This window comes from Ilyonectria robusta (genome assembly GCF_021365365.1).
Source record: "Ilyonectria robusta strain PMI_751 chromosome Unknown BGZ61scaffold_30, whole genome shotgun sequence".
In the NCBI taxonomy this organism is placed as follows: Eukaryota; Fungi; Ascomycota; class Sordariomycetes; order Hypocreales; family Nectriaceae; genus Ilyonectria; species Ilyonectria robusta.
The window spans coordinates 18,308-32,104 of record NW_025764464.1 but is presented as its reverse complement, the minus strand read 5'-3'; the positions used below and the strand labels follow the sequence as shown (position 1 = coordinate 32,104).

The 13,797-nt window shown below is 50.9% G+C and overlaps 5 protein-coding genes across 5 annotated transcripts; 2 read left to right on the top strand and 3 right to left on the bottom strand.

Annotated features, from left to right (window-relative positions):
• Positions 1-1,707: 1,707 nt before the first annotated feature.
• BGZ61DRAFT_538661 (uncharacterized protein) lies at positions 1,708-2,601 on the bottom strand (the record flags this gene model as incomplete). The annotated part of the gene is made up of 2 exons (XM_046254682.1): positions 1,708-2,160; positions 2,209-2,601. 2 exons carry the CDS (start codon positions 2,599-2,601, stop codon positions 1,708-1,710), a joined length of 846 nt encoding a protein of 281 aa, XP_046097227.1.
• Positions 2,602-5,250: 2,649 nt separating this feature from the next.
• BGZ61DRAFT_366635 (uncharacterized protein) lies at positions 5,251-5,424 on the top strand (the record flags this gene model as incomplete). Its single annotated transcript, XM_046241704.1, has 1 exon — positions 5,251-5,424. A coding segment is annotated over one exon (174 nt), but the record flags the coding sequence as incomplete, so codon positions are not given.
• A 220-nt stretch (positions 5,425-5,644) lies between these two features.
• Positions 5,645-6,574, bottom strand: BGZ61DRAFT_538659 (uncharacterized protein; the record flags this gene model as incomplete). Its single annotated transcript, XM_046254681.1, has 1 exon — positions 5,645-6,574. The coding sequence occupies one exon, from the start codon at positions 6,572-6,574 to the stop codon at positions 5,645-5,647; it is 930 nt and encodes a 309-aa protein (XP_046097225.1).
• Positions 6,575-7,497: 923 nt separating this feature from the next.
• Positions 7,498-8,918, top strand: BGZ61DRAFT_366486 (uncharacterized protein; the record flags this gene model as incomplete). Its single annotated transcript, XM_046241688.1, has 2 exons — positions 7,498-8,249; positions 8,306-8,918. 2 exons carry the CDS (start codon positions 7,498-7,500, stop codon positions 8,916-8,918), a joined length of 1,365 nt encoding a protein of 454 aa, XP_046097224.1.
• A 551-nt stretch (positions 8,919-9,469) lies between these two features.
• On the bottom strand, positions 9,470-10,163 carry BGZ61DRAFT_561210 (Bromodomain-containing protein; the record flags this gene model as incomplete). Its single annotated transcript, XM_046255806.1, has 2 exons — positions 9,470-9,968; positions 10,027-10,163. 2 exons carry the CDS (start codon positions 10,161-10,163, stop codon positions 9,470-9,472), a joined length of 636 nt encoding a protein of 211 aa, XP_046097223.1.
• Between the last annotated feature and the right edge of the window lie 3,634 nt (positions 10,164-13,797).

The following is a 13,797-nucleotide window of genomic DNA, read 5'->3' as shown; positions in this document are numbered from 1 at the left end:
ATTTCTCACATCCCTTCCAGACGAACTACTTCACGGGATTGCCTCTTTGTTGCCGAAATCTGCACTCCTACGCTTGCGACGTGTGAATCGCAAGTTTTCTTCCGTCGCTACACCTCACGCGTTCCACAGTCTCCGATTCCGAGCTTATGGAGACGAACCTGAGCGTTTCATGTGCATTGCCGAGTCAGAACAGCTTCGAGCTCTGGTTCGAGAGATCACCTGTGACACCTGGGTCGGTCCGGATTTCGAGTATCGACAGACCCGCCAGTACGAGGTTCTTTCGGCCTTTTTTGACGCGTTGCCGTTTATATCTTTGTTCCGGAACGTTGATACCCTGCACTTGCGGTTCGCCTACGACTGCGGCGATCACCCAGATATAGAGGAGACACCTCTGTTTCGTTACAGAATCCTCAGTACGGTCTTCTTTTCTCTCGCAGGTACTTGGTCGGAAGATGAGCAACGAAAAACCGACGAAAAGACCAAATTCCCAGCCTTCTTCAATTACCAGATGGGAAAGGTCCCAACCGATGCTCCCAAGTCTCCTATCCCGCTCAAGTCTCTCGCAGTCTCCAACCTGGAAGACTTCAACGACCGACGACTCACCAAATCAAAGGCGTTTAAAACAGTGCTGAGCTCACCAAGCCTTGTTGATCTTCGACTCTACATAGCGATTCATACAAACGGTATGGATCGGGAGCGCACCACGGAGTATGCTGAGAAATATGTCATGTTCAAGATTCTCCCCTCGACCTGGCTTCGTCCCAAGGCGCTGCACATCTTCAAGTACTATCCCTTTACTCTCACGAACAGTGGGGATGGTATCCGACGATGGACTTTCGTCTTATTGGAGCAGGCGGTGGAATGCCCAGTTTGAAGGTCCTAGCCTTGGGAAACTTCGTTTTTAGTCACGAATGGCAGATTGACTGGTTCGGGTCCTTGGGTATTGAAAAGTTTTACCTCGATGGGTGTGCTATTCTATTCGAAGCTGTTCGCTATATGAAGTTTGATCAGGGGTATCCTTTAAGAGGCACACTGCGGGCAGACATAAGCTCCGACGACGAGCCCCTCAGAGCGTCCCTTAGATGGCACACACTGCTTTCTCATTGGACAAAGTCTATGACCAATCTGAAAGTGTGTAATATGGGTGCATCGCCTCGGGTTGATACTCCGAGCGAAATTGTCGAGGCTGCTCTTGCTGGCGACCCCCATAGGTGCGCGAATCCGAAAGCTGCAGCTCAGCCTTTCCAGCACAACCAGTTTCGGTACTTTGATCGCCCTACTCTAGATGCTAGTGGGCGAGATATTTTCAGGCAAGGTACTGGTACCAGGATGGAAGATGGACAAGCTTTTGAGTACGTCTACTGGTTGGAAGGGTATGATAGCTATAATAGCGTATGGGAGGAGCGGGAAGAAGAACGAGAAGATATGGAAGAAGAGGAATGGTCGGAGTGTTACGGAGCAGAGGAGGCCCGGAAGCTTGACGATGATGTCAAAGCAAAGACCAGGCGGCCCTGGACCTACTCCTTTCTACAGTGGAGGGTAGGGGAATGGTTGGTAATTAAATGTCGGCGGCGAATAGAGCAGATTTGAAAGCACAAGTAAATTCTCACAGCTCTACGTACGGCGGGTGGGAGAGATGGCAGCCTCGATGACACCGACAATGTTGGGAATCGACAGACAGTTGAAGAGGGGCCACATGGCGAAGTTCTAGAAGCCTGTCGGGAAGGAGGGGAATTGGTAGCAGAGAGCGTAGTCTTTCATGTCGATGCGGACCAGGTCGTTGAGACGGGGAGCAGGGAAGCTGAGGATGCGGGAGACCTCCTCGGCGTGGAATAAGTTGGTGGTCTTGTTCCAGTGAATCCACATTCCTCGGAGATAGTCACCAAGGAGGTTGTACAGAGGATATCGCGAGAGGAAGGACAGGCAGTAAGGGATCCAGTAGGTCTCATCGGGGTTGTCGTAGTAGTCGTTCTCGGTCCTCTTGCGAAAGTCACGTATGGTCTCTGCCCTCTTCTCGTCCCCTCGCGACCACACACGGAGGCAAATGCCGTAGAGAGTGTGAGAAGATTCTTGCTGAAGAACGAAGGCGTGGTGAACGCAGTGAGGCTGGCTTCGGCCAGTGCAGATCTCGACATCGTGGGGGAAGCAGGACAGGATAGCCTCTGGTTAGCAAAGCTGTTTCTTGAAGGAGGACTGAGTAGTACGAACCCCCATGGCGGCATGAAGAGCACGGGCAATTTCATTGTCTTGCTCAAGACGCGGGCTGCTGCCCAAGATCTCTGGAAGCCAGAACTGGCCGACGGCACCCTTCATGTGGCCGATCTTGCCCTGAGCTGGGGGAGGAGCCTTGACCCATTGGGAGGGTTCACGGCCAACACCGCAGACTATGTAGGCATGAGTAAGAGTCTTGGGGGTGCGCTGCTGAGGCTTGAGGTTGAGGGTGGAAGGAATGGGCTGAGTGATGCGCGAGTGCACCGAAGATGTCCCGCTGGGAATCAAGAGGTTCTGGTCAGCGCCCTGGTCGCGGGTGCTGGGCCTGCCATCGCGGTAGCTAGTCCGAGGACGGGTGAATGAGGGATGAGTGCTCAGGGAGGGAGGCATGGTTGTGGCTGAGAGGATCAAATCCTCGTTGTCGTCGTCGATTCGAGGTATGAAATCGTCGTCGTCGTGAAGAGAGAGAAAATGCTGGTGTCTGTGCAGTTCTCTCGTAGGGAGTTGACTGCCTAGCTGTCTTGGTCAGTCCTCCGTTTCCTGTTCACCTTGCGTAGGTCTAATGTTCTTGCTCGAGGTCTCGTTCCTCTCTCAGTTGGTCATCCAAGACTCGACTCGATCGGCCTTGGGAGAGAGAACAAGGGAACAAAGAGAAAGAGTCAAAGTAAACAATAAGGGGAAGAAGGAAAGGTGAAGGGGGAAGAGTGAAGAGGTGGTGGGAAGTTTGAAGTTGAGGGGGAGTGAAGTAGAGTAGGAGAAAGAGCCAAGAGGAAGCAAAGAAGCGAGACAAGATGCGGCACCAGTCAAGGAAGGAATGGAGAAGAGGCACCACCGAATCTGTAGGTACCTTCAAAGTACGTACCGTATCAACTCGGTTAACTCTCCCAAGTAGCGCCTCCACTTTATCTCCATATTTCCACTGTTAACCGCAAAAATGTGCAGAAATGTCCATAAGTAACCGATTTCATTGGTCGCCCCATGTTTTTATGGGGGCCGCTACTTGGGCGAGATAACTGAGTTTCTACGGTACTTTTTCAGTTGAGCTGCTAAACTACTCCGAAAGCACGCAGAAAGGGACCAGAAGCAACAGACAGACGAGCAATGGACAGGCTTGGCGGGCGAAAAGATGAGACGGACAGCGGGATAAGCAAGAAAGAAGGATGGGGCCTTGGGCCTTGTTCCCTGTTCCCTCTCTTGAGATCGGCTAGTTAAGTAAGGTTTGCTGTATTTTAATGAGGTATATGGGCTGCAAAGGCAATGAAAGATGATAGCTTGTATCCATGTATCTCGGCTAAGAACTCGCAAGCCTATTGGCTGGAGATTTAACTATGGCTTTCTCGAAGGACAGAACTTTTGAGATGTGCCTGCGTAATAAGTCTCAAATTCCTTCCATTCTTCATCCCGATCTCTGTCTCTCTTGAGTCTTGTTCTTTTTGTCTCGCTCTCCCGTAGCGTGGCCACTTACAGGGGGGGACAAGTCCACTAGCGGGGGCATCACTCCCCACCTCCGGAAACCCTGGCCCAAAAGATTGTAGTGCCCGTCTTGGCCAATCGCAACTCAGGGATGCAAGCTCTGCTCCCCAACGTGGCAAATTGTCTCTGCCGATGATGCAGGGACCTGAGTTGGTTTTAAATGGGCTCAAGGTTCTCGATGGCGCATCTTTGTGCAAGATGATGAAGAAAGAAAAAGCAAAGTGCATTTTACATGGAACAATAGAGGCGTTGCTTACTGTTGTCGCTCGACGGCGGGCTGCGTCGAGGATAAGTGCCCGGAGCTGGACTCGGTCTTGCCAGGAGGCATTCGATATGCTCAAAAACAGTTTCACTTCAGCCCCAATCCTCAGACAATTCGACACCGCGAAAGAAGTGTTTGTCGAATGCGATGCATCCGATTTCGTGTCTTCGGGTATCCTCTCCCAGGAAGACGATCAGGGAGTACTACATCCAGTGGCTTTCATGCAGCGCTCCTACGACTTGCACAACGGCTGGGACAGCGACAACCCTTTCGGAAACCAGGTTTTGTCGCATACCAACCTGTCCGAAATCGACTACGCCTTGGACCAGGTAAGCGTCACTGAAAGACTTAGTATCTATCCGACACCTTTGACTGACACACAAATCTCTTGCAATTCTAGCGCATTGGCGTTGAGCCTTCTAGCATCGTACTCAGCTTGTGCTTCTATGACCGATCCTTTGAGCTCGAATCTTCTTCGTGTTTGGAAACCCGGCTTTGGTTTCAAGGGTCCTGGCTAATCCGTTCGCTGCAATGGCACGGCTGTAATTCTCTTATATGTCAGTAAGCAAGCATGGAGCCACTCCAATCCAGAAAAGGAACCGTATCTCTTACCACTTTCTAGTCAATCGAGACCATAGGAATACAGGATAAAACTGGCGAAATTCCCTACCAGTAATTAGCATTCGCTGGTTAGCGCGCTAGTTTTCTTCTTCTTCAATCAATACAATATGCACATTTCAACAAAGACCCCGTGGCCCCAGAAGCTAGAGATATCAGCAGACTGGAAGGAGGAGAAAGCCGTAATGCCCCAGACCGCATGGCTAGAAAGGAATGGCAGCTCCAACTATCTCTCGGTGGGCACACACCCTGACATTACATTCACATCCCAGAAGCTCAGCGAGGCGAATTCTGGCCCCATGCGACATCACGAGAAGGTCCTCAAGCACCTCCTTCGCTACCTTAGTGGCACCATCACGTTGGCGATCATCCTAGGCGGGATTACGATATTCACGACCTAGTCTATGCAGACGCTTCCTTCGCCGATGACTGGACTACGCGTCGTTCCACAGCCGGGCACACCGTCTTCATCGGTGACGGCCCCAACTTTTGGAAATCGAAGAAACTGACCATCGTAGCCACATCGCCAACAGAGGCAGAATTCATTAACTTGAGGCCTGCGGGAATGCCAGTGCTGTAGATAGCACAGGTGCTTCGAGAAACCGGGTACGAGCAGCCTACACCATGTGTGCTGTTCAGACAGCCAAAACGCCTGACTTGCGGTCCTTAACAAGAGAAATGCGGCTCGCACGAGGCATATCGACATCCGGTTCAAATGGGTCATACAGTGGACCGAGGAGGGTTATTTCAACCTGCAACAGGTGCGGTCGGACGAGATGATCGCAGACGGCCTGACCAAGGCGTTGGGCGCGGTCAACCACCATAAATTCGTCATTCAGCTTCGGCTGCGTGATCTGTGAGAAAAGGAGAGGTCAGCAAAGACATAAATAGCATCATACGGGCAAGAAACACCAAGGTAGAAGCGAAAAGCAACACACATAGCATCCTGAAGACCTCAGATTGCTGTATCCGGGCCTGCCTTAGATAGCTAGTGACACGTCATCAATACACACATTGACCTCAAAAAAAGCCATATCAACCATAAGATGGCCATCACAAAGCATATTTCTCAACCCTTCTCTACTTCTCCTTTTCCCAAGCCCTTCTCGCAGCTGGATGTGTCTCCAAATACTCTGCGTGCATCTCTTCCACGAAATCCTTCACCCTCCAAGCAAGCTCCCACGTTGACTGCTCAGGGGGGTATCCAACCCAGTGCACCTTGAATTCCAATTTGTCTTTAACCCTCCAATCGCAGATACCAAAAATGTGGAATAATTTTATTCCTGTTGCCTTCTCGCGGGTCCCACGTGATTTCCAGTAGCTGTAAAGCATAGTTGGGCAGTCTTCTTGAAAGGCACACTCATCGACGAGCGTGGGCTTGGAGTCACCAGCCCATTTGACCCTGAGCTTGACTTTGGTTCTTTTGTAGATGGTGTGACCGACGATTGCTTCGACTTCGTGTTTCGGCTCTTCCGTATCATCTCGCTGCTCCTCAGGCTCGGTCAATTCGGCCGTATGATCTGCGCCATTTGACTCCTTTGAATTGCTATTGTTCCTTTGCCCGGACGATTTCCTGCCTTCCAAGTGCTCGCGGTCCTTTCCGCCCCCCATCTCGCCTAGACGCGTCCGCTTTGTTTTTCTTTCGAGGTCGGGCGGATCATCGTACTCGCGAAGGGTAAGATCAGCTCCGTTGAGCCCGCGACCCGAAGAGTCGATGGTCTCATTTCCCATTATTGCATAGGGTGCAATTATGGTAGACTTGGTGGCAGAACTAAACTCCTGAAGTGGATTGTCTTCGTCAGGAAAGATAGGCTCGTCCCCCGCGGGGCAGCGCTCGGGACTCGATGAAAAGTCTAATGACGGGCTTCGCGGTTTAGGTTGTTGACGTCGGGTCAACGCATTGTGCGCGCTTGGCTTTGTGCGACTGATGGGTGAGGGCTGAACGGGTCGCAATCGATACAGGGTGCGCGTGTCGACTCCAGTGTCAACGTCCTTCCTCGTTCTGGCCATTGTGCGGCTCGAGAAGAGGCAGTAGGATTCAAGGTGATGCGACAGGAAACGATTGAGTCTGGTGCGTGAAATGGTGGGTCATTCGGCATAGCGATGAGAGAAGAGGTTTCGTAGTGGCGAGGTGAAGAGCCAAAAGTCGTTGATTTGATTGGGTAACGTTGTTGGCCCGGCCGGTAGATCATCGGTTTAATACGCGGTTAGTTGGGCGGCCAATACATGGACACCTAGGTGCCCAAATAAAGTCGCGCCCCGCGAGTGTACGGACCCGCGAACCTATGGGCTCCCCACCGTGTCGCGATCCTTACATAATACGCGTCATAGCTATGATGATTGGCTGACAGAAAATCAACTTTACCCCTGTCGTTTAAATCAACTCTACCCCTTGCAAAGTGGGGCCCGAAAAATCAACTCTACTACAGTTGATATTGTTATTGTACAGGAAGTATAACTTATAGAACTTAAAAGTATCTTATAGTATGATATCTCAGGATATTTATTACTCTATCAACAGTAAACAGGGGTCTGATATTTGCCCGGCGAAAGGTTTTATCGGGTTGACATTGAACGAAAGTCGGAGCTGGCCTCCGCTCGCACTGGAAGCTGCGGCCCCACCCAGCCGCGACCAATGTGCATCCACACTGCATAATTAATCAATGAAAGGTATGTCTGATATAAAGGAATTTTATGTAAAAGCTAATGTACCTTTCAGACCCTAGTTAATACGTTTCATCCCTGGCCGATCAGGACAGGGTTGCCGTTTTCAGTGCACGTAGAACGTGGGGCTGTTGTCAGGCCAACACACCGGATTTTGTCCTTTCCTGGCGAAACGTAAACAAGGTCACGTCGCCAAACTCAACCATGGAAGATGGCATCGCATCGCACCGCACCGCTTCAATTCAATCGAACCAAGTGCATGTCAAGCCATGAGTGACAATACCAGGGTTCTCTCTTGGGTTCAGAGCCTACCCGAGCACGTCGAATACATCCCTCTGCCATCGCACGAGCCGTGCAAAAAGCGCAAGCCCGCGACCGCACCAAGCTACCAACTCGCCAGTCCTCCAGCTTCCCTTAACGACGACGAAAATAAGATGACATCGACGCCAAAAAAGCGACGCTTAGAGGGATCAAGCGTACTGTTAGATCCCGATGCGACACCTCGCCCTGGTGCTGGCGCCAGAATGCGCAGCGTCGCAGGTTCTTCAGCTTCAATTTCCCAGTCGGCCTCCGAGACGAGCTCTGTCTCGGGAGCCTCTTCGCCCAAGAAGCAGATGATGAGTCTGCGGTTGAGCGAGACAGGTGTGGAATGGCTAGCACTTAATGAGAATACGGTGCCCGAGGTCGCGAGGACGCTGTTCAACACCATGGGCGAGGTGGGGCGAGGCCATGACATTTTACCGGATGTCTTGAGACCTACAATCACCGAGAAGCTCAAGGCTCGAAACATGGATCATCGTCGGTGGAGACATTGCTTCAAGCCTGCGGATGAAGGCGACGCTCTACCTGGTCGGATCCCGTCTATCGAGGAGGTGGAAAAGGTTCTCATGAAGGCCACCGAGTGTGAGAACTTCAAACATGAAGAGGCTAGTTGGAACAGTCAAGTACATCTACGTCTACTCGAAGGCATTTTTGAGGAGCCTTTGGGTGGACAGTGCGATGACTTCAATGCCGTTAGCTGGTGAGTACCATTGATGATGTAACGACAGCTATGCTAACTCTTTTTGTTACTTGTAGCACCTCGGCCCGTCCGCATCGAGAGTTCAAACCAATCTCATCTACGACTAAGATGATTGATATCTGTGTATACGCTTCACTCGACCGTAACGAAGAGTTGAGGGCAGCTATGACGGAGTTCAGCAACATCACGCCCACTATGGCCGTCAATCATACTGACTTTGAAACGATCCAACACCGCCCCCTTGTACTGAGTATCGAGACTAAGAAGCCCGGAGTTGAATGGGAAAAAGCACAACTGCAGACTGGTGTCTGGCACGCTGCGCAATGGGCCTTTCTTCGATGGGGCGTTGGCCAAAAGCTCCTTCGCCAGCGTCTAGAACAGGGCTTGGATGCACCAACGACAGATGAAGAACAAGAAGAGTTCAAAGGGGAGAAGCTTGCGGCCTTGTCCAAGCTTGGCTTCATCCCGGGCGTTATCGTCCAGGGAAATGGATGGCACTTGGTACTTTCAACGTATGAGGATGGCAAGACAAAATTGTGGACGGATTGGGTGTTTGGGACGACAAAGGGCTTATTGGACATTTATGCTGTGGTTGCTGGTATTCGAGAGCTTACCGCTTGGGCGAGAGACGTTTACTTGCCCTGGTTTGGGACGTATATTCTGGATTGATTCAGGTCTTTTGGCCTTTGTACGGGGACACTTTGGAAGATACCTGTTTGGATTACGGATTAATACATGAATAATGCGGTTGCTATGAATGAACATGGAGACAAGAAGACCGATCTATCAGGACTTATGTCCATTCATATCGAAATATGGGGGCTAAGGTCAAGTGGTAGGGCGGTGGTGGAGGGTACACTTTTTCCGAAAAGGCCGCACAAAGTCCACTACTATTTAAAGAGAATTATTCCATGATGATGAGATGTTTTCCGAGCATTGTAGCTATTTTATGGAATTAGTTAACTAGTTGGGTGTGGCATTCACTTGTCTGTGGCACTCGCTTTTCATGTACGTTAACTAAGTGAAATAGTTAAGTTTTATATGGCGCGTGGCTATTTTTGGTTAGCGAAAGGGTGGTAGGGCATGGTAAGGTCTGCATGCCGCTGCCTTGTCAGATAGGGGAGGCGGGGATTGGGTACTCTGTAGTCTCCCCGACAGACTTGCTCACGCAAATGTTATCATGACGAGCTGCCTCAAGCTAACCAAGTCAGGCCATCTTACTACTCCAAATGTGACCATTCCGGGATCGTGCGTATCTGCTGCCACATATACTTCTCCAACTTGTTGGTACACTTCACATACAGCGAATGCTCGCCATTGAATTGCCGACAGTTGCCGAAGATGAGCTGGGCGTCTTTGATGAAATCTTCAGGTGTCATGTACTGCTCCGCTTCCAGCTTGGCCTCCATAGTACTGAGGTCCATTGGTTCCTTGATGACTTCATAATAGTCGGCGACGTCGTCCTGGCTGACAGGCTGCGAGAATGGCCACGATGATTGATGGTTCTGCAAGTTATTTAGGAGATGTAGCAGCTGCTTATAGTTCGGGCCATGACCCGATTGTCTGGTCAGCTCGTCCATATCAAGTGACCAACCCGACGCCCGGATTGCGTCGATGGATAGGGGATCAATGGGAACAACGCCGTTCTCCCACTGTTTCGGAGGTTGATGGACCACGTGACTCTTACTAAGAGCCTGTATCTTGGCATGGACGCATTCTCTGCTTGAGGAGCATGCGGCCTAGCTCCAGGTAGCGAATCCTTGGGAGCATAGAGCACTGCATGAGAGTTCCGCCCTCATAGTCTTTTATACACCCCTTCCAAATCGAGTCATCCAACGTGATCTCCTTTGTAAAACCCTGTTTCTTGAAATAGCCGATGGCCAAGTTGTCCGCGTAGGTCAGGAAATGCATCATGTTAGATGCAGTGATCGGAATGGTCCGGTAAGTTATGGTATGGTATGGAGGTCAAACCATACCATACGGGACCCAATAGAGCCACGGGTCCGTACACTCACGGGTCCCCTATTAGTCAGCATAACCCTAACCCTCTGCCTTGCTGCTTTATTTTCTTATAGGCTACTTCTATATCGTAACGGACAAGACCCTACACCTCTTCTATGGCCTTGTATATGACATTTGCTACATGTAGGTAGTCTTTTTGCTGGCTTATCTTGCGGCTCATCTTGCGGCTCATCTTGCCCCTTGTCTTGCCCCTTGTCTTGTCGCTTGTTTTGTGGCTTGGCTTGAGGCTCGTCTTGTGGTTCGTCTTGTGGTTCGTCTTGTCGCTTGTATTGTGGTTTGCCTTGGGGCTCATGATTGTGTTGACAAAATCGTGCTTCGGTTCGATGTTTAAGAAGCCAATTTCCACTCCATTCTTCCTTGGCTACTATTGAAAATTGGCAGCCAGTGCGAAATCGATTGCATGCGTAGGTAACTGTAAGTCGACCAGACCTTTCTGTAGGTAGCATCTCAACAGAGTACCTTCCCTTATACTCTGTCTCCCGGAGCTGCTTCACCGCCGATTGTGCTTTGTCAAACCACTTCTGTTTTTCTTCGTCGCCTTGGAGAACCCATTCTTGCCTGAACCATGCCCACTTTCGATATGGATCGAGTATTTGAGCTGCATAGTACGCTGGTGCAGGGTTGGACATCTTACGAACGGGAATCGAATCGATAGATTCATTCGATGCCAAGTCTTACGAATGTCGAATCGAATTTCTTGGCGTTCGATTCGCATCGAATCAAATGGGCGCACTCCATTCGATATGCGAATCGAACATGCCACATTTCATTCGACATCGAATCGAACGGCGCTAAGCATTCGATCGATTTTCGATCGATTCGGTCGAACAGGGCTCCCGATTGCAGAAACACGTCAGGGGGCCTAAATTTTAGCGTAATTGATCGACGCGTTAAGAAGCTACTGGCGCGATCTTACGTGACGACCCCAGTACGCTGCATCGTTCGCCACGAATCTGTCTTGTTGCTAAGATGTGTTAGTGAGTACGTCTATCCTCCCCGAGAGATCTATGGCGCAATAGGTACCTTGCAACTTCACTCATCATCCCGACAACCCACAATTGGATGTTTCATAAAAGTTCGAAGACAATCCATTTTGTAGCTTAGAATGAGGCATCTAGTCGATTTCCATGAAGAATATACGATTTGGAGGAGATATTGAAGTGCGAGTTATCTTAGCTGCAAATTCCAACTTGCAAAGTCAGGAGGTACTGGCACTACCATTATTACGGAGGCCAGAGCTGCAGTAGCCTCTAACACAATTGTATAGGGTAGGTCGACACCAGTAACATGGCGGCGCACGCAAGGCCGAAATATCCCAAACATACGCCGCTTTTTCAGCAGAATCAAATGAATGCAACTAAAAATTAGTGCCTCTAGATTCTCTCACCGAGAGCTTTCTATTATTGCCAATCTTGGCATGATCAGATGAATATTTCAGACTTGGACTTTCATATATTGACATATATAGGACTCATAGTCTTCCTTTATTCATCCAATGGTCCCTCTTTGTCTCGGGGACCTGCAACCAAACCAAGCCGTACCCGTGAACAGAAGTACTAGCGACTTCGTAGGACCCTCGGAGTGCTTTCATTTAGAGCCTCAACTTCAAGTGCCCACCGTTCCACCTCACGTGTTCCAGTTTACGGAGAGCTCAAGAATCCGTTCTCAATTGACGCCAGATTGGAATGAGACCAAACGTGAAAGCCGATACGGGCAGAAAGACTGGGCAACGAGGGGATGAGACTTTTTGAGGCGTGTGCGCAGTGACGCGAGCCAATAGGGGCCTTGGAACCAAGAGGAATAGGGAATATATGGAACCTGGCCGCCGGAAAGCTTGCCTTTTGGCCCGGGGTCTGTGGACCTGACCAACAAGACCTGTGAATTGGTTGGTTGCGAAGCGCGGGGAGGTTTAGTAGATCAACACTTGGAAGAACCCCCTCCGCCAATAGCTGGAACAAAGGTTGACTCCTTCGCTACGCTGGCGTCTTCACGCGCGACTGCTTCGGATTGGGACGCGCCATGTCGTCACTCGCACTGGTGGTCAATGGCTCATTCATTCTTACAAGGCTCGGCAAGTTCAACGGCACTGACGACTCGCGAATTTCGCGTTGACGACAACATGCGTGTGATACACGCGTGTTATTGGCCTTACACACCTGTGCAGCGATGGATGGATATTACTTGACCCTCCGCACGCAGCCTCAATGGCTTCCAACAACATCGTTCAGCTCACTCGATCCGTACGGCCGACCTTCCCGTCTAGCTAACTATGTCACGATGTCCTCCGAAACATTCTCTTCAAACAGCCCATTCTCCGATCAGCCAGAGGCTATAGAGCGCATTGAGTTCTCTTCGTCTTCGCCGGCTGTCTCGTCGCCAGCATCGTCGTTGCCAGCGACACCATCGCCCCGTCCTCGCGGGACTGCCGCCGACTTTATCAAGGTCGATTGGACACTCTGGGGCCGCCAAGAGTGGATGAAATGGCCAGGATTCGAGCGCTATACGGGCGGCCAAGACACGAGGGCGTGGTGGCAGGAATATGGGTACCGCGTTGAAGACCATTCCACCTGTCGACAGGGCAATAAGTTGAAGTGGATCTGCGCAGACTGCTTCGCGCGAGGTTTCAAGAAGAAGTCGGATTTCTGCTTCGTCTGCTCGACAGGGGCCTCTATCAAGAAACACCTTCGCGCAGCCCACGGGATTTTGGTATGTCCCCTGGTCCGCGGCCCGTTGATATGCTGATTTAAAAGGGCCCGAACCAAGCTGCCCGTCGCGGGGGAGGCTCATTGTTGCATAACCAGACTATCACTCATTTCCTCGACGCCGACTTCAATAACCCTAACGATCAGTTCCTCCTCAGCAACCTGCGTGGACAATTCAACGTCAAGGGCCTTCGAGTTCTTCTTCTCGACTGGATTACGTACCACAACTTGCCGTTCGAGATAGTCAATGCTGAGCGATTCCAACGGATCCTGCTTTACGGCAACCCACTCCTTGATAAGGCCCATATTCCCTCTGCGAAGACTCTTCTTCGCATGCTCGAATCTGAGTATAGAGGCGCCGTTGGGCCGGTCACTGAAGTATTGCGCAGTGCTCGATCCCAAATCCATTTCTCCTTCGACGGCTGGACGTCAAAATCATTCGTCTCGTTCCTTGGAATCAATGCTCAATTCGTCGATCGCGACTTCGTCCAGCACCGAATCCTCCTCGGACTTCGACCTCTCACTGGGCGACACACCGGCGCATCGCTTGCCGACGAGGTAGCGGATACTCTTGCATTCTGGCAAATCAATGACCCTGACAAGATTGGGTACTTCACTCTCGACAATGCAGCCAACAACAACACGTGTATTAGGGACCTTGCATTCGAATTCAGCTTCTCTCCTGAAGAGCGACGGATTCGCTGCGCTTGCCACATCGTCAACCTCTGCGTGCGGGCACTGCTGTACGGTTCCAAGCGGGACAACCTGGCTGCAATTGTCGCAGCCGATGGCGACGATCAGGACGACGATGAGGGACGGGTTGA